Source organism: Patagioenas fasciata, chromosome 26 (genome assembly GCF_037038585.1).
Source record: "Patagioenas fasciata isolate bPatFas1 chromosome 26, bPatFas1.hap1, whole genome shotgun sequence".
Classification (NCBI taxonomy): domain Eukaryota; kingdom Metazoa; phylum Chordata; class Aves; order Columbiformes; family Columbidae; genus Patagioenas; species Patagioenas fasciata.
This window is the reverse complement of record NC_092545.1, coordinates 3,097,908-3,120,504: the sequence shown is the minus strand read 5'-3', so window position 1 is coordinate 3,120,504 and position 22,597 is coordinate 3,097,908. Positions and strand designations below refer to the sequence as shown.

Here is a 22,597-nt window from a genome sequence, read left to right as displayed (position 1 = left end):
TAGTGGGTGTAACTGGGGTACTGGAAATAATGGGGAATACTGGGGGCTACTGGGGAAGCTGGGGGTATTGGGAGCAATGGGGAGCACTGGGGGATGCTAGAGAAACTGGGGATACTGGGGTTAATGGGGGTACTGGGGGATACTGGGGAAACTGGGAGTACTCTGGGGTACTGGGAGGCACTGGGAGTACTGGGGGGCACTGGGGTGTACTGGGCATTACTGGGGGGCACTGGAGGTACTGGGGGGCACTGTGGATACCAGGGGACAGTGGGGGGAACTGGGGGGTACTGGGCACCCCAGGGTGGTTGGGGGGGCCGGGGGTGTCTCTGTCCTGTCCCCCTGTCACCCTCCCAGGACAGGGGGGGCAGGGATGACAGAGGATGGTGGCTTCATGGCGGGGACAGGGACACGGACAGAGCCCCCTGTGTCCCCCCCCGGTGGCTTTGGGGTTTGTGATGTCCCCAAGATTGCCAGGAACAGGAGGTGTCACTGTCCCCCCATGTCCCCTCCTGTCCCACCCCATGGCCCTGTCGCCCTGATCCCAATGTCCTCCCCAGGTCCCACCTTGTCCCCATTCCCCCAGTGTCCCCACACTCTCTCCTTCCCCTCCATGTCCCCATGGTGTCCCCTTGTGTTCCCCCCCTTCCCAAAGTCCCCTCGGGTCTCCACAGGGTCCCCTTGTTCCCCCCATCCATCCATCCAGTCCCCAAAGTCCTCCAGGTCCCTCCCGTGTCCCCCAATGTCCCCCTGCTCTCTCCTTCCCCCCCTCCTCCCAGTTTCCCCAATGTCCCCACGTCCCTATGGTCTCCCTTTGTCCCCTCAATGTCTCCTCCAATGTCTGTGTCCCCCATGGCCCTGCTGACCCCCAATGTCCCCCCTGCCCCCCCCAGTGTCCCCCACGTGTCCCTGCTGACCTCCCTGTGTCTCTGCTGACCCCCCTGTGTCCCCGCTGACCCCCGTGTCCTTACTGACTCCCCCATGTCCCCTCTGACTCCCCCGTGTCCCTGTGTCCCCCGTGTCCCCTCTGACCCCGCCGTGTCCCCTCTGACACCCCCTGTCCCCTCTGACTCCCCGTGTCCCTGTGTCCCCTCTGACCAACCCGTGTCTCTGTGTCCCCGCTGACCCCCTGTGTCCCCTCTGACCCCCCCGTGTCCCCGTGTCCCCCGTATCCCGTGTCCCGTGTGTCGCAGCGCGTGTGCGGTCGGCGCCGCTGGGGGGCGCTGTGCAGGAGGCTGCTCGGCCCCGCTCTGGGGCGCCCCCGGGCGGCGCGGGGGCGGCACCACGACCCCACCCCCCCTGCGCTGCTGCCCCCCCCGCCCTGAGCACCCGCAGAGCCCCTCCCGCCCCTCCCCCCTCCCAGGGGACCCAGGCGTCCGGGCCGCGCCCGTGTACGAGGGCTCTCGAGTGGGGGTGGGGCCGCGGCGGTTCAGAGCCTTGACGGGAATGGGGGGAGGGGGGGCGCACCCATGGGTGCGGGGGGGGGGGGAATGGGGGCACATGGGGGTAAAAGGGCACATTGGGGGTGGGGACATGGGGGGACGTGGGGATGTGGGGGGACAGGGGGACATGGGGATGGGGGGATATGGGGGGGGACATGGCGGGGGGGACATGAGGGGATGGGGACATGGGGGTACAGGGGGACATGGGTGTAAATGGCACATGCGGGGGCTGGGGACGTGGGAACGTGGGGCAGACATAGGGGGTGGGAATGTGGGGACATGGGGAACATGGGGATGGGGGGACATGAGGGGATGTGAGGACATGGGAATATGGGGGGACATGGGAATGTGGGGGTGTAAGAACACAGGGACATGAGGAGACAGGGGTATGGGGGGTGGGGACATGAGGGGACAGTGGGACATGAGGGGACATGGGGGTATGGGGCCATGGGGGTACAGGGGGATATGGGGTTGGGGGACATGATGGGTGGGGATGTGAGGGGACATGGGGCTATAGGGGGACATGGGGGTACAGGGGAACATGGCGGGGGACATAGGAATGTGGGGGTGTGGGAACATGGGGACATGAGGGGACGAGGGGATGGAGGACATGGGGGTATGGGGACATGGGCAGGACATGGGGATATGGGGGTAGGGGGACATTGGGGTATACAGGGACATGGGGGACATGGAGACACAGGAGTGTGGTGGGGGCACATGGGACATGGGGACAAGGGGGGTGTAGGGGGAGCATGGGAGGACAGGAGGTTATGGGGAGACGTGGGGATTTGGGGGGACATGGGGGTTTGGGGACATGGAGGACATGGGATGTGGGGGTATGGGGACAAGGGGAGTCATGGGGGCTTGAGGATGTGAGCATGAGTGGAGGGGCAGGGGGACATTGGGGGTATGGGACATGGGGCCATTGGGGGCCATGGGAATGTGGGGGGGACATGGGACACAGTGTTATGGTGACATGGGGATAACAAGGGGGCCAGGGACATGGGGACACAATGCCCGGGTATGCCCTGTCCCCACTGCCACCTCTGCCCCTTCAGGGACCAGCCAGCTCCAAGGGCACCCGATGTCACCAACGTCCCCCTGCGCTGTCCCCCTGCGCTGTCCCCTGTGCCACCCCGGCCCTCAATAAAGTCTTTGTCACCGCAGGGGTGGCACCGTGTCTGTCCCTACAGGGGCACCGGGGTGGGATGGGGACCCCAAAGGGGACATGTCCATGGGGCACATGGGGCTGTGGGAACAGTGGCAGGACCATAGGGTGGGGGACAGGGTGGCACCTCCCAGTGTCCCCGTGTCCCCATGGTGCTGGCACCGGCCCAGCGGCCGCCCCCCCGCCGGGGCTATAAGAGGCAGCGGGGTCCGGCCGTGCCAGCGCCACCATGGCACTGTCACCGTCACCGTCACCCACGCGGGCCCTGCTCCTCGCCCTGCTCTGTGCCACCTCAGGTAGGGGCCCCCCAGAGCTGGGGGGTGTCCCCAAAGCTGGGAACCACCCCAGACTTGGCTGCCCCCCCAGATCTGGGTGCCCCTGTAAAGCTGGGGTGTGTCTCCAAAGCTGGGTGCTCCTCCAGACTTGGGTACCCCCAAAAAAGTTGGGTGCTCCCCCCATGGACCTATGGTGGGGTGGGAGGACCCTCCTCAGGGCTGGGGTGAGGGGGGACCCACGTTGGGGGTGAAGGACCCGGACGCCTGGGTCCCCTCTTGAAAGTGACGGGGGGGGCCTTGGGTGGGGGGTCCCGGATGCCTGGGTCCCTTCTTGGTATCTTGGGGTGGGATGGGAGGTGTACATTGGGGTGGGGGGTTCCCGGACACGTGGGTCCTGCCCGTGGGAGCCAGGGCTGGGGTGGGGCACCTGGGGGGGAGGAATGGGTGTTGGGGCGTTCCCGGATGCCTGGGTCCCCTCTCAAAGAGGTGGGGGAACCCTTGGGTGGGGGATTCCCGGACACCTGGGTCCACCCATGGGGGCTGGGGGTGGAGTGGGGCACCTGGGGGGAAATTGGGGTGGGGAGCCCGGGCACCTGAGTCCCCTCTTGAAGATGGGAGGGGCCCTCGGGTGAGGGTCCTGGACACCTGGGTCCCTCTTGGAGTTTTGGGGTGGGATGGGGCACCTGGGGTGGTTATTGGGTGGGAGTCCCCGGACGCCTGGGTCCCCGTGCGGCCGGGGGGGTGGCCGGTGCTGACGGTGACCACAGGGCTGGGAGCCCCGGGGGGGGGCTGTGGGCTGCCCCCCTCCGCCTGGTGCCAGAGCTGGGAGTCGGCGCTGCGCTGCAGGGCCCTGGGGCGCTGCGCCCTGGCCTGGGCGCCCCCCGACACGGTGAGACCCACAACCCGCCTGGCCCCACGGCCCCACATGTCCCCATGGCTCCCACATGTCCCCACGGCCCCCACGTGGCCCCACACCCCCTCCCTTTTTCCCCATGACCCTCTTGTATGTCCCCATACACCCCCCTGTTCCCCATCTCCCCATGTCCCCATGTCCCCCATCTCCCAATCTCCCTCATGTCCCAGTGTTCCCAGTCCCCCATTTCCCCATTTCCCCATGTCCTCTTGTCCCCTCATCCTCACATCCCCATCCCCCAATGTCCCCCATGTTCCCCATCTTCCAATGTCCCCCATGTCCTCATGTCCCCATGACTCCATGTCTCCCACCTCCCAATGTCTCCCATGTCCTCATGTCCCTATGTCCCCCATCTCCCAATGTCCCCCATGTCCCCTCATCCCCCGTGTTCCCATCTCCCAATGGCCCCCATGTCCTCATGTCCCCATTCACTCATGTCCCCTTGTCCCCTCATCCCCCATGTCCCCATCTCCCAATGTCCCCATGTCCCCATTCTTCCATGTCCCCCACCTCCCAATGTCCCCCATCTCCCCATGCCTCACGTGTATGTCCCCACACTCCATGTCCCTACATCCCCACCCCACCTCTCCCTCTGCCCCCGAGTTCATGTCCCCACATCCTACACCCCATGCCGTACGTCCCCACGTCACACGTCCCCATGTCCCCATGCCACCTCTCTCAGGACGTGTGCGCCGACTGCCAGCAGATCGTCACCCTCCTCATCCGCATGGCCAACGAGTCGGCCACCAAGGTGCCCAGGGGACCGGGTGGGGAAGGGGCGGGTGACGAGTGTCACCGTGGGTGTCACCGCGGGTGCCACGGTGGCTGCGTGCGCAGGTGGCCGTGGAGGGGTTCCTGCGGCAGGAGTGCGCGGCGCTGCCCGTCCCCACCATGGTGACACCGTGCCAGAACCTGGTGCACCAGTACCTCAGCCTGCTCCTCACCGACATCGAGGGCCACCTCGTGAGTGACACCCGGGGTGCTGGGGGACAGGGGACATCGTGACAGCTGGGGACACCTTGGGGTCCTGGGGGACACTGTACCAGCTGGGGACACCTCAGGGTGCTGGGAGGAGGGGTTTGGGGACACCATATTTGTGGGAGACACTTCAGGGTGCTGGGGACATTGGGGACTTGGGGTGTTTGGGGACACTTTGAGATTCTGGTGGTTTGGGGACACCGTGCCAGCTGGGGACACCTCAGGGTGCTTGGGGACACCGTGTCCCCATTCACCCATGTCCCCATTCTCCCATGTCCCCTCATTCCCCACATCCCCATCTCCCAATGTCCCCCATGTTCCCCATCTTCCAATGTCCCCCATGTCCCAGTGTCCCCAGTCCCCCATTTCCCCACATCCCCTCATCCCCCATGTCCCCATGGGGGACACCTCAGGGGTGCTTGTGGACACCACGCCAGCAGGGGACACCTTGGAGTGCTGGGGGGGCTTGGGGACATCATGCCAGCTGGGGACATTTGAGGTGTTGGGGGGGTCAGGGACACCTTAGGGGTGCTCAGGGACACCTCATGGTGCTGGAGGGTTTGGGGACACTGTGTCAGTGGGGGACACCTTTGGGTGCTGCAGCCACTGTCCATCCAGGGACAGCTGGGGGTGCTGGGGACACCTGGGGTGTTGGGGACACCATGCCCCGGGTCACCGCAGGGTCCCCATGCCGGGTGTCCCCCCAGAAGCCCTCGGCCGTCTGTGCCCGCCTGGAGCTGTGCCCGGGGCAGCCGGGGGGGGACCTGGCCCTGTCCCCCCTGGGGACACTCAGCACCCATCTGCAGGTATGAGGGTGATGGGGACATCAGCACTGGGGCTGTGGGACACCATGGGGACATGGATGGGTACAGGGGTGGTGACATGGGCAGGGATGTGGGCACAGACATGGGTGTCCCCATGGGCATCTCCACGGACATGGACAACTCTGTGGGCATCTCCATGGGCATGGACACGGGTGTCTCTGTGGGCATCTCCATTGGCATCTTGGTGGGAAACTCCATGGACATGGACAACTCTGTGGGCATCTACGTGGGCATGGACATGGCCATCACTGTGGGCATCTCTGTGGGCATGGGTATCTCCATGGGTGTCTCTATGGTCATCTGCATGGGTGACTCCATGGACTTCTCTATGGGCACATATATGGGCACGGGCATCTCCATGGGTGTCTTTGTGGCATTTCCATGGGCATCTCTGTGGGTATCTACATGGCCATGGACATGGACATGGGTGTCTCTGTGGGTATCTATGTGGGCATGGGCATCTCCATGGGCACGTGGGTGCATCTGTGGGCATGGAGTGGGCATCTCCATGGGCATTTCTGTGGACATCCCTGTGGGCATGGACATGCGTAGACTTGGCCATCTCCACGGGCACGGGCATCTTTGTGGCATCCACACGGGTGTTTCTGTGGACATGAGTGTCTCTGTGGGCATCTCCATGGGCATGGACATGGCTGTCTCTGTGGGCACAGACATGGGTGGCTCTGTGGGTGTCTCTGTGGGCTTAGGCATAGACATGGGCATCTATGTGGGTGTTTCTGTGGGCATCTATGTGGGTGTTTCTGTGGGCATCTATGTGGGTGTTTCTGTGGGCATCTTTGTGGCGTGGACTTCTCTGTGGGCATCTCCATGGGCATGGACACAGTGTCTCTGTGGGCATCTCCGTGGGCAATGACACGGGCACCTACATGGGCACCTTGGGCATCCCCGTGGGTGTTTCTGTGGGCATCTCCATGGACATCTGTGTGGGCATGTGTATCTCTGTGGGCGATTCTATGGGGATCTCCATGGGCATGACCCCACCATTAGGCTCCAGAGTGAACGCCCTCCCGCAGGTGTCCTCCCTACCCGTGCCCATGCCGCTGTGCTGGCTGTGCCGCACGTTCCTGTCCCGCGTCAAGGCCGCTGTCCCCACGGAGCGCGTGGCGAAGGTGGCGGCGGGGCTGTGCCGGGTGCTGCCGGTGGTGCTGGCCGGCGCGTGCCAGTGCCTGGCCGGGCGCTACGCGGCGCTGGCGCTGGAGGGGCTGCTGGGCCGCGTGGCGCCACGGCTGCTGTGCCACCTGCTGCTGGCCTGTCGCGAAGGGGACGGCCCCGCGGCGCCCCCTGAGCTGGCACCTCCCCGGCGGCACCGCGAGGTCACCGCGGCCGCGCTGGCCGGTTGTGCGGGCAGCGAGGTGAGCGAGGGGACAGGGGATGGGGTGGCACTGGCGTGGCGCGGCAGGGGGAGGGCTGGGGATGTGTGTGAAGGTCCCCAGTGGGGTGACAGGGTACCCAAGGGGACATGCTGGGGACACAAAGGGTGTCACAGGCCCTGGGGACACATCCTGGGGTGTCACAACCCTGGGGACACACTCCAGGGTGTCACAGCCCCGAGGGACATGCTGGGGATCCAAAGGGTGTCACAGGCCCTGGGGACACAATCTGGGGTGTCACAGCCCCGAGGGACATGCTGGGGATCCAAAGAGTGTCACAGGCCCTGGGGACACATCCTGGGGTGTCACAACCCTGGGGACACACTCCAGGGTGTCACAGCTCCAAGGGGACATGCTGGGGACCCAAAGGGTGTCACAGACTCTGGGACACACTCCAGGGTGTCACAGCCCCAAGGGGACATGCTAGGGACACAAAGGGTGTCACAGGCCCTGGGGACATGTTGGGGACCCAAAGGGTGTCACAGGCCCTGGGGACACAATCTGGGGTGTCACAGCCCCAAGGGACATGCTGGGGACACAAAGGGTGTCATAGGTTCAGGGGACACAATCTGGGGTGTCACAGCCCCAAGGGACACATTCGGAACTGTCAGAGCCCCAGAGGACATGCTGGGGATCTAAAAGGTGTCACAGGCCCTGGGGACACACTCCAGGGCGTCACAGGCTCAAGGGACACATTTGGGACTGTCACAGCCCCAAGGGACATGCTGGGGACCCAAAGGGTGTCACAGGCCCTGGGGACACACTGAGGCCACTCCAACCCTGGGATGGGGAGTCCTGGGGGTGTCCTCACCCTGACCCTCATGTCCCTCCTGCAGGACCCAGGCCAAGGCCACCCCGTCCCCGCACTGTCCCCAAACTGGGGACCCTGCGCCCTGGGTCCGACCTACTGGTGCTCCAGCCCCGCAGCTGCGCGCCGCTGCCAGGTCAGCTGGGGACACGGGGTGGGGACAGAGGGGTCACGGGGGGGCCCTGTCACCCACCTGTCCCCTCTTGCTGTCCCCAGGCCCTGCAGCACTGCCAGGAGCACGTTTGGCTGTAGGGGACAACGAGGACCCCCGGCCCCCCAATAAAGCTTGGAAGCCGCCCTGCCTCAGTTTCCCCAAGTTTTCGGGGGGCGGTGACAGGGTGGGGGTGACATTTTTCTCGGAAAACAGGCGGGTTTTGTCACCTGCCAGAATCTGTGAAAACCACGACCTCCCCCCGTGCCCCAAAAAGGAGCGAAAGCGGAAACCGGTGACAAAAATAGAGCGGGGGTTTAATTGGGGAGGGGGGGACACCATGGGGGATGTCTTGGTGTCCCCAGGCGGGGGTTGGGTGTCCCCAGGGGGAGGGGGTGTCCCCAGGGGGGTCCTCAAGCGCCTTGTTGGTTTGTCTCGTCCTCCTCGCGCCGCTTCCAGATCTGCAGAATTGTTGGGGTGACAAGGGGACAATTGGCGGAGACAAGGGGACAACTGGGGGAGACAAGGGGACAACTTGGGGGGAGACAAGGGGACAACTTGGGGGGAGACAAGGGGACAACTTCTGGGGGACACGTGTCACCTGGATGTAGGCCTCCGAGAGGGTGATCATCTGGGGCAGGATGTCGGTGACCTGCAGGTCCTGCAGCTCGTACCACTTCCCGGTGCCCTGCGCGGGGACAGCGGTGACACTGGGGTGATAGGGGGGTGACAGTGGGGGTGACACGGGGGTGGGGACACTCACGTGGTGCAGCACGTGGATGCGGTAGGAGCCCTCGGAGGGTTTCCCGTCGTGCACGATGTTGGCGATCAGGTCGTAGGTGGTGTTGGCGTGGGCGGCCTGCACCTCCTCCGACAGGTACTCGCGCAGGTCCACGTTCCTGGGGACACCCAAACCCCCCCAAATGCTTCCAAACCCCCCCAGCTGTTTCCAGCCCTGCCACAGATGGCTCCAACCTCCCCCAGAGGCCTTCAACCCCCCAGATGCTTCCAAACCTTCCCCAGATGCTTCTAAACCCCGCCCAGATGCTTCCAAACCCTCCCCAGATGCCCACAATCCCCCCATGATGCCTCCAAACCCCCCTAGATGCTTGTAACCCCCCCCAGATGCTTCCAACCCCCCCAGATGCTTCCAAATCCCCCTGAGATGCTTCTAAAGCCCTCTTAGATGCCTCCAATGCCCCCCAAGATGCTTCCAACCCATCACGTATGGTTCCAAACCCCTCCTAGATGCTTCCAAACCCCTCCTAGATGCTCCAAACACCTTCTAGATGCCTACAAACCCCATCCTAGATGCTTCCAAAGCCCCCCTAAGATGTTTCCAACACCTTCTAGATGCTTACAAATCCCTCCTAGATGCTTCCAACCCCCCCCAATTCTTTCACACCCCTCCTAGATGTTCTCAATCTCTCCCTAGATTATTTCAATGCCCCCACCTCGATACTCTCAAACCCCTCTTTGGTGCTTTAATACCTTCCCAAGATGCTTTCAGCCCATGACAGATGGTTCCAAACCCTTCCTATATCCTTCCAAACCCCTTCCAGATGCCTACAAACCCCTTCTAGATGCCTACAAACTCCTCTTAGATGCCTATGAACCCATCTTAGATGCCTACGAACCCCTTCTAGTTGCTTCCAAACCCCTTCTAGATGCCTACAAACTCCTCTTAGATGCCTATGAACCCATCTTAAATGCCTACGAACCCCTTCTAGCTGCTTCCAAACCCCTTCTAGATGCTTCCCTCCCACCAAGTGCCTCCAACCCCCTCCTAGATCCTTCCAGACCCCCAAGAGGGTGCAGGGAAAGGGGACAGAGGGACCTCAAGCACCCCCCCAATGTCCTTTGGCGCTCACGTGATGGGGAAGTTGACGATGGTGGGGTTCTTCTCCACGAAGAAGTTGTTCTTGGTGAAGCGCTTGATGCAGAAGATGAGGTAGGGGGGCAGCTTGGTGAGCTGGAAGCGCTTGAGGAAGTTCTCCTTGTAGGTCTTGTACTCCTTCTCGGTGACGCCGTTGAACTTGGCCAAGATGCTGAAGAGCGGGACCTGGGGGATGATGAGCTGCTCCTTCTCGTCCTTGTAGAGCGGGGCGGTGGGCAGGTCCAGCGTCAGGTACATGAAGGTGGATTCCACCATCATCTCCTGGTACTCGGCGTTCTGCAGGAGCTGCGCCTTCTCCTCGGCTGGCTGCGGGACACAGGGCTCAGCGGGGGACCTTGGGGACACCCCCTTGGGGTCAGAACCCCCCCATGACCCTTCCTTGGACTCACCAGATCCGGGTGAGGCAGCTTCTTGGTGAAGATGCGCATGGAGCCCTGGAAGACGTCGGTGACGATGGCTGCGGGGACAGAATGATGTTGTGGGGGGACACCAGGGGTGACAAGCATCACCCCATGGGGTGTCCCAAGGGAATTAGGGGCCTTCATTGCCCTCCGCTCACTCTTCTTCTTCCTCTTGGTGCCGCCCAGGGCCGAGTGCAGCGCGTTGAGGAACCAGGACAGGAATTCCACCCCGTCACCTGAAACCAGAAGGTCCATCAGAACCAGGCGGGGACAGATCCAGCGTGTCCCCCCCCACAATCCTGTAAAGCTCATCCAGTGCAATCCCCCCATGGATCAGGAACACCCAGCTGAGGTTCCACAGGAAGGTGTCCAGGCGGGTTTGAATGTCTGCAGAGAAGGAGACTCCACAACCTCCCTGGGCAGCCTGGGCCAGGCTCTGCCACCCTCACCAGGAACAAGTTTCTTCTCAAATTTAAGCAGAACCTACAGTGTTCGAGTTTGCACCCATTGCCCCTTGTCCTGTCACTGGTTGTCACCCAGAAGAGCCTGGCTCCATCCTCCTGACACTGCCCCTTTAGATCTCTGTAAACATGAATGAGGTCCCCCCTCAGTCTCCTCTTCTCCAGCTCCAGAGCCCCAGCTCCCTCAGCCTTTCCTCACACGGGAGATGCTCCACTCCCTTCAGCATCTTGGTTGCCCTGCGCTGGACTCTCTGCAGCAGTTCCCTGTCCTTCTGGAGCTGAGGGGCCACAACTGGACACAATATTCCAGGTGTGGTCTCCCCAGGGCAGAGCAGAGAGGCAGGAGAACCTCTCTGACCTACTGACCACCCCCTTCTAATCCACCCCAGGTACCATTGGCCTTCCTGGCCACAAGGGCCCAGTGCTGGCTCATGGTCACCCTGCTGTCCCCAGGACCCCCAGGTCCCTTTCCCCTACACTGCTCTCTAATAGCTCATTCCCCAACTTACACTGGAACCTGGGGTTGTTCCTGCCCACATTCAAGACTCTACACTTGCCCTTGTTCTATTTCATTCAGTTTTTCCCTGCCCAACTCTCCAGCCTGTCCAGGTCTCTGATGGCAGCACAGCTTCCAGTGTCACCACTCCTCCCAGCTTGGTGTCACCAGCAAACTTGCTGACAGTCACTCTATTCCCTCATCCAAATCATTGATGAATATATTGAACAATACCGGCCCCAGTACTGACCCCTGAGGCGCTGCACTGGACACAGGCCTCAACTGGACTCTGCCCCATTGACCATGACTCTCTGGTTGTTTCCTTCACCCCGTTCCTCACCTTGCTTGGTGATCTGGAAGTTCTTCTTGCTGCAGAGCACCACGGCCTGGAGCATCTCGTGGGGAGAGACGTGGGCTTTGAAATTCCGGGGGTTCCAGAGCTTCCGCATGAGCTCCCCGAACCGCTGCACCAGCAGGAACATCACGTCCCCGGGCGGGCGCTGGATCCGCCCGTAATTGTCCTCCTCCAAAAAATAATTCCGCAGCGGCGGGACGTTGGACAAGGCCTGTGGGAGAGGAGCCGGGAGCACCCCGGGGTGAGGTTTTGGGGGGTTTTCACCCCAAAAATGAATCCCACCGCTGGGGTGGTTCTGTTTAATCTCCTTATCAATGATCTGGACGAGGGGATCAAGTGCACCCTCAGTAGTGTTGCAGATGACACCGAGTTGGGTGCAGTGTTGATCTGTGAGGGCAGGAGGCTCCACAGAGGGGTCTGGCCCGGCTGGATCAATGGGCTGAGGCCAATTGCCTGAGGTTCAACGAGGCCAAGTGCCGGGTCCTGCGCTTGGGCCACAACAACCCCATGAACGCTGCAGCTGAGGAAGAGCAGCTGGAAAAGGAGCTGGGGTGTTGGTGCCAGCGGCTGAACATGAGCCAGTGTGTGCCCAGGTGGCCAAGAGGCCACCAGCATCCTGGTTGGGACCAGCACGGTGTGGCCAGCAGGCCCAGGGCAGCGACCGAACCTGTGCTGGGACCTGGGGAGGAAAAACCTCAAATCCTGGGGGCAGTTCTGGGCCCCTCAGCTCAGGGCTCAAAATGACGGCACCAAAATCACCCCAGGGCTCAAAATGGTGGCACCAGGGGTGGCGGGATCGCCTCATGAAAGCCCTTGAGGTGCTGGAGCGAGTGGAGAGAAGGGAACGGAGCTGGTGAGGGGCTGGAGCACAAGTGTGATGGGAGCGGCTGAGGGAGCTGGGGGTTCAGCTGGAGAACAGGAGCTGAGGGGAGACCTTCTGATCTCTGAACTGCCTGAAAGGAGCTTGGAGCCAGGGGGGTCGGGCTCTGCTCCCCAGGAACAAGTGCCAGGAGCAGAGGAAACAGCCTCAAGTTGCCCAGGGGAGGTTGAGGTTGGATTTAGGAACAATTTCTTCCCCAAAGGGCTGTGGGGCATTGGAACAGGCTGCCCAGGGCAGTGCTGGAGTCACCATCCCTGGAGGGCTGGACAGACGGACGTGAGGTTCTCAGGACATGGGGCAGTGCCGGGGGTGGGTTATGGTTGGACTCGATGATCTTGAGTGGCTTCTCCAGCCCCACTGTCCCCACGGTACCTGCAGCACGGCGTTGGCGTAGTCGTTGGCTTTGATGTTGTTGAGCCCCACGATGCCGGGCAGGTACGTGGTGCCGTCGTAGGCGCGGGACAGCTTGGCCTGCCGGTCCAGGTTGGCGATCTGCTGCGCCGTGAACGTCGGCTTCAGCACATACTGTGGAGAGACCCGCGGTCAGGACAACAGGGGTGGACACTCGAACTCCCCGGGGTGGCTGCGTCACCCCCCACACCGTGATGTCCTCCAGCGAGGAGTCGATGATCTCGTAGTTGTCGGGCAGGCAGTAGAACTTGAGGGTGTGGAGGTTGAGGAAGACGTGGTGGCTGAGCTGGACGCTGTGGATGTAGGCGTGGGACTTCAGCCCGCGGCCTGTGGGGACAGGGGACACATGGAGGGGATGTTTGGGGGGTCAGGAGACCCCAGAAGGAGGGAAGTGGGACGGGGAAGGCGTGAGAAGGTGGAGGTGGGACAGAGGTGAGTTCCCCCCACCCAAATCTGGGGGTGGCTTATGTCCTCCCGAGGGTCCCTGTGTCCCCCCCCAGCAGCACCTGTGTCCCCAGGTGTTCCCCATGTTCCCCCACACCACTCCTGTCCCCAGGCGCCCCCATCACCTCCCCAGCAGCAAACCAGTCCCTGGCTGTCCCCTCTTGGGCAGCACCCCAGTCACTGACTGTCCCCATGTCCCCCTCAGCTCATCCCTGTCCCTGGGTGTCCCCAGTGACCCTCAGCACCACCCCTGTCCCTGAGTGTCCCCAGTGTCCCCCCACACCACTCCTGTCCCTGGGTGTCCCTCTCCGCTCATCCCTGTCCCTGGGTGTTCCCATGTCCCCCTCAGCTCACCTCTGTCCCTGGGTGTCCCCAGTGTCCCCCAGCACCACCCTTGTCCCTGGGTGTCCCCAGTATCCCCCTCAGTTCATCCCTGTCCCTGGGTGTCCCTAGTGTCCCCCTCAGCTCACCCCGTCCCTGGGTGTCCCCAGTGTCCTCCCCAGCAGCACAGTAGCCCCTGGCTGTACCCAAGTCCCCACTCCCAATGGCATCCCTGTCCCTTGGTGTCCCCTCCCACACCAACCCAGCCCCTGGCTGTCCCCACATCCTCCCACACCACCCCTGTCCCCAGATGTCCCTGGTGTCCCCGGGGCTCACCCTGGAAGTACTTCCCGCAGACCAGGCAGGCGTAGACGTTGATGTGGGACAGTGAGATGGAGCAGAGCTTCTCGAAGTCAAAGTCCAGGACGCTCCTGGTGGAGGACACAGCTTTGGGGGGGACCCCCGGGGACAGGGGGGACCTTTGGGGACAGGGGGAATCACCGGGGACCCCAACCCGCCCCCCGCACTCACTTGTTGATGGTGTCCAGGTAGGGGCAGTGGCGGCTGCGCTGGTCCTCAGGGTCGAACCGCCCATAGCGCACTGGGGCGGTAATTAACGGGGGGGCATTAATATACAGGGGGGGGTCATTAATGAAAATGAGGGATCATTAATTAAGAGGGGGAGCATTAGCAAAGAAGGGGGTTGTTAACAAATGGGGGCTCATTAGCAAGGGGGTGTCATTAACAAATAGGGGCATTAATAAAGAGCAGGGTCATTAGCAAAGAGGGAAATTGTTAACGAAGGGGGATCATTAATGAAGGGGGGATCATGAGCAAAGGGGTTCGTTAACAAACAGGGGGGTTGTTAATGAGGGTTGTCATTAATGAAGGAGGATTGTTAATGGGGGGGGGCGGTCACAAGGGGCCCGTTAGCACGAGGGTGACGTCTCGTGTCAGAGACAGAGCAAATGTCCCCCCGCTAAGTACCCCCGGTGCCACCCCTGCCTCCCCAGACCGGGATCCCGGCTCAGCCCCGGTGCCCCCGCCCCCCCGCTCTCCCGGTCCGCACCGGTGGGCTCGGGCTCCGGGTCAGAGTCACCATCAGGCTCCCGCTCCCGCTTCACCCGCACGGGGCCGGCGGGGGCTGCGGAAACCCCCGAGGAGCCGGTCCCGGTCCCCGGCTCCCGCTTGATCCGCGCGGGATCCACCGGCAGCGGGAGGGCCTGGCCCGGTTCCGCCGCCTCCCGCCGCCCGCGCTCCCGCTCCGCCTCCCGCCGCCCCCGGGAACGCTCCGTGTCCCCGTCCCGGCGGCTCCGCGACGACCCCCGCGCTGCTGCTGACGATGATGATGATGATGATGATGAGGAGGAGCCCCCGCCCCGCGGGGCCGCCCGGGTCTCCCGCTCCCGTTTCCCGCGGCTCGACATCCCGCACAGCGCGCGGCGGGGGCGGGGCCACACCGGGGGGCGGGGCCACGCCGGGCGATCGGAATCAGACCGCTCAGCGAGACCGAGTGCGCATGCGCTGTCTTCCAACCGGCAGCAGCGCCGCTGCCCCCTTCGCTAATGCGCATGCGCGCAACCGCCGGGCCGGCCCGTGCCCCTCCCGCGCCTGCGCAGTGCGGCACCCCCACACCGGCGCGTGCGCGCGGGGCCGCGGCGGCCGGCGGGGCTTTTAAAGGGGCCGCGTCCCATTAACGGCCGTGCCGTTCCGGTGCCGGCGGCTATGGAGACGAGCGCGGGCTGGCGCTGCCGGCCGGGTGGGCGGCTCGATATGAGTCACGGCTTCGTGCGGCACATCCGCCGCAACCAGATCGCCAGGTATCAGCACCGGCGGGGCTTTCACCCGGTAACCCGGTAAATCCCCCTGGTAACCCTCCCCCCCGGTGCGCAGGGACGCGTACGAGCGGGCGGTGCGGCAGGCACGGGGGCGGGCGAGGGGGCGGCTCATCCCGACGCCCCCCCGGCCCCGCCGCCCCGACCAGCAGGTGTACCGGCCACGGCGGCCCGGTGAGCGGGGACCCGAGGGTGGGGGCACCCTTGGGGGGGTCAGTTCTGGGTGGGAGGGGCCCCCGTGGGGGAATGGGGATAAGGGGCGCACACCAGTGAGGATGGGGGCACCCCAGGGGGGTCGCGCATGGGGAATGGGAATCGGGGGCACCCATGGGTGGGGGGCAACCGAGGAAGGATGGAGATGGGGGTCGCACCCCAGGGTAGCAGGGAGCGCTCCCAAGGGGTGTTTGGGGGCTGGGGGAGCACCCAAGGGTGGGGGAAAATGGGAGGACACCTGTGGGTGGGGGGAGAGTGCTGGGGCATGGGGGTCACCCCAGAAATGGGGGGGACCTTGGGTGGGGGGGAGCCAGGACATGGGGGTATCTAGTAGATGGGGGACACCCCAGGGTGGGGTCCTAAGAGGTGTTTGGGGGCTGGGGGGCACCCAAGGGTGACACAGGGATGGGGAACACCCGGGGGGGCACCCATGGGTGAGGAAGAATTGGGGGGGACCTTGGGGTATGATAGGACATGGGGGGCACCCATGGGTGGGGTGGAGGGGGGGTTCCTAAGAGGTGTTTAGGGGCTGGGGGAGGGCACCAAAGGGACACACAGGGATCATGGAGGGTGGGGGGAGAGTTCTGGAGAATGGAGGGGGCACCCCAGGGTGGGGTGGGGTCCTAAGAGGTGTTTGGGATCTGGGAGGCACCTGGGGGTGGGGAATAATGGGGGGACCTTGGGGTGTGCTGGGACATGGGGTGGCACCCATGGGTGGGGTGGGGCATGGGGGTCACCCAAGAGGTGGGGGGCACTGCAAGGTGGGATCCTGAGAGGTGCTTGGGGTTAGGGGGGCACCCAGGAGGGGGAGAAAAAGGGGGGGACCTTGGGGACATGGGGGGGGCCCCCCATGAGTGGGGAGAGGGTGCTGGGGCATGGGGGTCACCCAAGAGATGGGGGGGCACCTCAGGGTGGGATCCTAAGAGGTGTTTGGGGCTAGGGGGGCACCCAAGGGTGACCCAGCGCTGGGGAAGGGGCACCCAAGGGTGCGGGGGAGCACTTTCCCCCCTGAGGGTTTGGGTGCCACAGGGGGTCCCGGGGGCGACGCCAGCCAGGATCCCCCCCCCGGTGACCCCCGCGGGCCCCGGCTCTTCTGCCTGGAGTACGAGGGGGACGACGGGCACATCACTGCGGTCATCGTGCACCAGGTGGGGACACCCCCACCCCGGGAGTCGGGAGCGGTTACAGGGGTGCTGGGGGGCTCTGGGCACCCCGGGTGACACGGTGTGGCAGGGGGACAGCGCGGAGGATGTGACACGGCGCGTCTGCGCCCGGAGCCCCCTGGAGCCCCCGCTGCGGCGGGCGCTGTGCCAGCGCGTGCAGGACGAGCTCAGCAAGCGCCGCGGGACGGGGTGATGCTGCCCCCAGCCCGGGGACAGTGTCACCCCCCCGGGGTGCCGCCACCCCCCTGGGGACAGTGTCACCCTCAGGGGACAGTGCCAGCCGCTGCCTGGTGACAATAAAGGTGCTGCGAGGCGCTGGTGAGTGGCTCTGCTTGGGGAAACTGAGGCATGGGGAGGGGCTTGGGGACCCCGGCGTCACCCCAGGGTCCCCTCCCAGGTCCCCAGTTTTGGTGGCAGGGCTGCATCCCCCACCTGTCCCCCGCAGCCCCCAGGTTGGTGGCACCTGGGGACAAGGCCAAGTGTTCCCAGGGCTGGTTGAGCTGGTTTGTTTTTGTAGGGTCTCCTAAAACAGGGCCTGTTGGTTTGTTTTTGTAGGGTCTCTCCTAAGCTGATCCTGCTGGTTTGTTATTGTAGGGTCTCCCGAAACAAGTCCTGGTGCTTATTTATTGTAGGGTCTCCTAAAATGGATCCTAATGGGTTGTTATTGTAGGGTCTCCCCTCAGCTGATCCTGCTGATTTGTTATTGTAGGGTCTTTTCAAAACAAATCCTACTGGTTTGTTACTGTAGGGTCTCCCAAAATAGATCCTGTATGGCTCTAATTGTAGGGTCTCCCAGAACAAGTCCTGGTGCTTATTTATTGTAGGGTCTCTCCAAAATAATTCCCAATGGGTTGTTATTGTAGGGTTTCCTCAAACATGTTCCTGCTGGGTTGTTATTGTAGGGTCTCCCAAAATGAGTCCTGGTGCTTGTTTATTGTAGGGTCTCCCTGAATGGTTCCCGCTGGTTTGTTATTGTAGGGTCTCCCCAGTCCTGTTGGGCTCCCTGTGGTTCAGTGTATGTCCCTATAGTGCGCCCCCCGCCCCGGGCTGTATGTCCCTATAGTGCCCCCCCAGGGCTGTGCCCCCTCTCCCTGGGGCTGTACATCGCTATATTGCCCCTATAGTGTGTGTGTGTGTGTCCCCAGGGCTATATGTCCCTATAGTGTGTTCCCTGGGGTTGTATGTCCCTATAGTATCCCTGGGGCTATATGTCCCTATGGTGTGTTCCTCCAGGGCTGTGTGTCCCTATAGCTTGTGTCCCCAGGATTCTATGGGACATTGGGGACATAGGGACTGTAGGGAAGGTGGATGGTGGATGGTGGAGTTGTGGGGACCACAGAGACATAGGGACTGTGGGGACATAAGGACTACAGGGACATGGGGACCATGGGGGGACTACAGGGATAAAGGGACCATGGGGACAAGGGGGAAGGGAAGGGGCGTCATGGGGACAATGAGGATATAGGGGACCGGGGGGACAATAGGGACACAGGGACCACAGGAGTATAAGGGGATCATGGGGACAAGGGTACCCCAGGGAAGGGACACTGTGGGGACAAGGGCGCTGGCAGGGAGGGGACACATGGGGACATGGACACCACGGGAACGGGCCACACAGGGACAATGGGGACAAAGAGATCATGGGGTTTGTGGCACAGTGAGGACAGGGGGACACAGGCAATGTGGGGACACACGGGGCTGGTGGGGATGTGGCGCACAGGGGTGACAGCACTGGGACATTTGGGGACCCCAGGCTGGGACATGGGGACACAGCAAGTCCTATGTGGGCCACCCCCTGTGACCACTGGGTGGCGATGAGGGTGTCCCTTGTCCCCCCACCCCAGGAAGCGAAAGCGGCAGCGGAGCCCCCGGTGCTCCCCATGGTCCTGGTCCCATCCGTGTCCCCTCCCACCCTGTCCCCACCTGGTGTCCTCTGGGGCCACAGAACAGGACCCTGTGTGTGTCCCCCCTCCCTGGGTCTGTGTCGCCAGGACCCCTCGGCCCCCCTACTCAGGGTCCACGTGTCCCCAGATGTGAGTTCCCCCATCCCTGGGGACTCCTGTGTCCCCACAGCCCCCCTGCCGCAGTCCCCACGGGGGTGGCAGTGCCACCACACTGTGCCCTTTGTTCCCTGGCACCAGCACCCGCCTGGCACTGCCCCCCCCAGCACAGCACGTGTCTGTCCCCTCCTGTGTCCCCACTCATATCCCCACAATTGTCCCCACTTATATCCCCACATGTGTCCCCATGCCTGTCCCCACTCATACCCTCCCCTGTGTCCCCCTCCATGTCCCCACACCTGTCCCGTGTCCCCACTCATATCCCCTATGTCCCCACAATTGTCCTCACTTATATCCCCACCTGTGTCCCCCCGTGTCCCCACACCACACACATGCAGCCCCACACATCTTGTCACCCCTGTATTCTCAGGGGACAGTGGTGACTGGGGAGGTTCCAGCTGGGGGACAGGGTGGCTTTAGGTGGGGATGGTGCCGGTGGCCAGGAGGATGATGAGGATGAGGATGATGACACCCACGAGGCCGAGGATGATGAGCAGCTTCATGTTCTTCCACCAGTACCGACGGGTCACCTTCTGCGATGTCACCTTGAAGTGCTGCGACTGTGGGGACACCGCTCAGGGGGATGTGGGGACACCCCCTGCCACCCTGGGGACCCCCACTGCCCTCCTGGGACACCTGGTGTGACCCCAGGGACACCCACTGCCATCCTGAGGACAATTTTGCCACCCTGGGGACCCCCATTGTCACCCTTGGGGGCACTGCTGCAACCCCAGGGAGACCTGCTGCTGCCCTTGGGGACACCCCACTGCCACCCAAGTGTCCCATGTCCCCACTCCCAGTGCCCAGCTGGACCTGGTGCCCCCTCAGGGACCTGGTGTCCCAGAACCCCATGTCCACTCTCTGGGGACCTGGTGCCACCTCAGGGACCATGTACCCACCCTGAGGACACTGTGGCCACCTTGGGGACCTCGTACCCACCCCAAGGACCTTATACACATAGAGGGACTTAGTGTCACGTCAAGGACACTGTGCCCATCCCGAGGATGCTGTGGTCACCCTGGGGACCCTGTGGCCACCTTGAGGACCTTGTACCCAACTTGGGGACCCAGTATGCACTCTGGGAACCTTGTGCCGCCTCAGGAGCCCTGAGCCACCAGGGGGACCTTGTGCCACCTTGGGGACCACTCCAAGGTCCTTAAGCCAAAGCAGGGACTTGGTGCCACCTCAGGGGCCTTGTGCCCACCCTGAGGACACTGTGGCCACCTTGAGGAACTTATGACCACCTTGGGGATCTTGTGTCCATCTATCTTGAAGACCTCATGCCACCTCAGGGATGCTGTGCCCACCCTGGGGACCCTGTGGCCACCTTGAGGACCCAGTACTCAGCCTGGGGACCCTGTGCACTCCTTAGGGGTCCTGAGCCACCTTGAGGATCTGTGTCCATCTTGGAGACCCTCTGTCACCTTGGGGACCCTCTTTCACCTTGGAGACCCTGTACTCATCTGTCTTGGAGGCACTGTGTCACCTTGGGGACCCTGTGGCCAACTTGGGGACCACTCCAAGGACTTAAGCCCAAGCAGGAACTTGGTGCCACCTCAGGAACTTTGTGCCCACCCTGAGGACTCTGTGGCCACCTTGAGGACCTTGTGCCCACCCTAAGGACCCTGTGCCCAACTTGGGACCCTGTGCCACCTTGAGGACCTTGTGCCCAACGTGGGGACCCTGTGCCCACCCTAAGGACCTTGTGCCCAACTTGGGACCCTGTGCCACCTTGAGGACCCTGTGCCCACCCTGGGGACCCTCTGCCCCTCCCGGTGTCCCTGTGCTCACGGTGGCCTCCAGGTCCTGGCTCTTGTTGTGCAGCCGCTCCAGGTTCTCCCCCCGCGCCAGGATCTGCTCCACGTTCCGCGTCATGATGGTGGTGACGCCCTCGACCTCGCGCTGCAGCGCCCGCACGCGCCCGCTGGCCCTGTCACCACTGTCACCGCTGTCACCGCTGCCTGTGCCGCCCGGCATGGTGCTGCCTGTCCTGCTGCTCTCCTGGCAGCACAGGGCAGGTGTCAGGTGGCCACCAAGACCCCTATAGGGACCCCCTATACACCCCATGGGCACCCCATGTATACCTTATAGGCACCCCGTAAACACCCCAGACACACCCCATATCCACCTCACAGACACCTCCCAGGCACCCCATATACATCCCATAGGCACCCCCTGGGAACCCCATGTACACCCTATAGACACCCCATACACACCCTATAGATACCCGCTGGGAACCCCATATGCACTTCATAAACACCCCAGACACCCTATAGATACTCCATGTACACCCTAGACGCACCCCATAAACATCCCATAGGTGCTCCATATATACCCCATAGGCACCCCCTGGACACCCCATATACGCTCTGTAGAGCCACTAAATACACCCCCTTGGAAACCCATGTAAACCCTATAGGCACCCCATAAACACTCCATAGGAGCTCCATATATACCCCATAGGCATCCCCTGGACACCCCATATACCTCCTGTAGAGCCACTAAATACACCCCCTTGGAACCCTGTGTACACCCTATATGCACCCTATAAACATCCCAGACACCCCACACACAGCCTATAGACACTCCCCAGGTATCTCACATATACCCTATAGGCACCGCCTATACATCCCATAGGCACCCCATATGTCCCCCATACCAACACCAAGCACCCAACAGTGCCCATATGCACCCGAGCGCTTCCCCAAGCACCCCCAGCCACCCCATACGTACCCTATATGTACCCCAACCCCCCCATATGACCCCTGGGCACCTCCTATATACCCCCTGACCACCCCATAGGTGCCCCGTGTCCACCCCACCCACCCCATAGGCACTTCCTTGAGCACCCTATAGGCACCCTGGGAACCTGCCAGCACCCTATAGCCCCCCCATATGTAGCCCAGCCCCTTCATATGCACCCTGGACCCCCCATATGCACCCCATAGACATCACATGTGCACCGCCAAGCACCCTATATGCACCCTGACCACCCCATACACCCCATAGGCACTTCCTTGAGCACCCTATAGGCACCCTGGGAACCTGCCAGCACCCTATAGCCCCCCCATATGTAGCCCAGCCCCTTCATATGCACCCTGGACCCCCCATATGCACCCCATAGACATCACATGTGCACCCCCAAGCACCCTATATGCACCCTGACCACCCCATAGGCACTTCCTTGAGCACCCTATAGGCGCTATGGGCACCCAGCACCACCCTATTACCCCCCCATACATACCCTAGTCCCCCATATGTACCCCAGCCCCCCCATATGCACCCCATAGACACCCCATAGGTGCCCCGTATCCACCCCACACACCCCATAGGCACTTCCTTGAGCACCCCATAGGCTCCCCGGGCACCCCTCTGCACCCTATAGCCCCCCAAAATGTACCTCAGCCCCCCATAATGTCCCCCAGGCCCCCCATATGTCCCCCAGCCCCCCCATATGTCCCTGGGCACCCCCTATACCCCCCATGGACACGCCCTATCCGCCCCACAGGTGCCCGTGTCCGCCCCATAGCCCCAGGCCCCGCCCCAGCCCCCCATAGTCCCCCCATAACCCCACGGGTCCCCGGTCCCACCATGATCGGTCCCGCTCCCGCCGCCGTTGACCCCTGACCCCGCCCCCTCGGGGCTTCCGGGAGCGGCGGCACCGGCGGGGGGTGGGGTCAGGGGGCGGGGCCAGGGAGGTATGGGCAGGGTCA

At 63.0% G+C, this 22,597-nt stretch overlaps 4 protein-coding genes across 4 annotated transcripts; 2 read left to right on the top strand and 2 right to left on the bottom strand.

The window, feature by feature from the left end:
• Nucleotides 1-2,805: 2,805 nt before the first annotated feature.
• SFTPB (surfactant protein B) lies at nucleotides 2,806-8,109 on the top strand. Its single transcript, XM_065856818.2, has 8 exons — nucleotides 2,806-2,903; nucleotides 3,650-3,771; nucleotides 4,478-4,546; nucleotides 4,633-4,758; nucleotides 5,481-5,579; nucleotides 6,632-6,970; nucleotides 7,825-7,932; nucleotides 8,013-8,109. The coding sequence occupies exons 1-8, from the start codon at nucleotides 2,837-2,839 to the stop codon at nucleotides 8,046-8,048; spliced, it is 966 nt and encodes a 321-aa protein (XP_065712890.1). The 5' UTR covers nucleotides 2,806-2,836; the 3' UTR covers nucleotides 8,049-8,109.
• Nucleotides 8,110-8,243: 134 nt separating this feature from the next.
• Nucleotides 8,244-15,160, bottom strand: USP39 (ubiquitin specific peptidase 39). The gene is made up of 12 exons (XM_065856817.2): nucleotides 14,683-15,160; nucleotides 14,145-14,214; nucleotides 13,950-14,044; nucleotides 13,039-13,175; nucleotides 12,810-12,962; nucleotides 11,543-11,768; nucleotides 10,404-10,481; nucleotides 10,234-10,301; nucleotides 9,819-10,150; nucleotides 8,711-8,846; nucleotides 8,549-8,635; nucleotides 8,244-8,408 (listed from the first exon to the last, which is right to left on the bottom strand). Exons 1-12 carry the CDS (start codon nucleotides 15,038-15,040, stop codon nucleotides 8,361-8,363), a joined length of 1,788 nt encoding a protein of 595 aa, XP_065712889.1. The 5' UTR covers nucleotides 15,041-15,160; the 3' UTR covers nucleotides 8,244-8,360.
• Nucleotides 15,161-15,220: 60 nt separating this feature from the next.
• On the top strand, nucleotides 15,221-17,138 carry C26H2orf68 (chromosome 26 C2orf68 homolog). Its single transcript, XM_065856761.2, has 4 exons — nucleotides 15,221-15,433; nucleotides 15,507-15,622; nucleotides 16,691-16,809; nucleotides 16,895-17,138. The coding sequence occupies exons 1-4, from the start codon at nucleotides 15,339-15,341 to the stop codon at nucleotides 17,015-17,017; spliced, it is 453 nt and encodes a 150-aa protein (XP_065712833.1). The 5' UTR covers nucleotides 15,221-15,338; the 3' UTR covers nucleotides 17,018-17,138.
• Nucleotides 17,139-19,231: 2,093 nt separating this feature from the next.
• VAMP8 (vesicle associated membrane protein 8) lies at nucleotides 19,232-22,568 on the bottom strand. Its single transcript, XM_065856808.2, has 3 exons — nucleotides 22,475-22,568; nucleotides 20,676-20,885; nucleotides 19,232-19,444 (listed from the first exon to the last, which is right to left on the bottom strand). Exons 1-3 carry the CDS (start codon nucleotides 22,475-22,477, stop codon nucleotides 19,301-19,303), a joined length of 357 nt encoding a protein of 118 aa, XP_065712880.1. The 5' UTR covers nucleotides 22,478-22,568; the 3' UTR covers nucleotides 19,232-19,300.
• Between the last annotated feature and the right edge of the window lie 29 nt (nucleotides 22,569-22,597).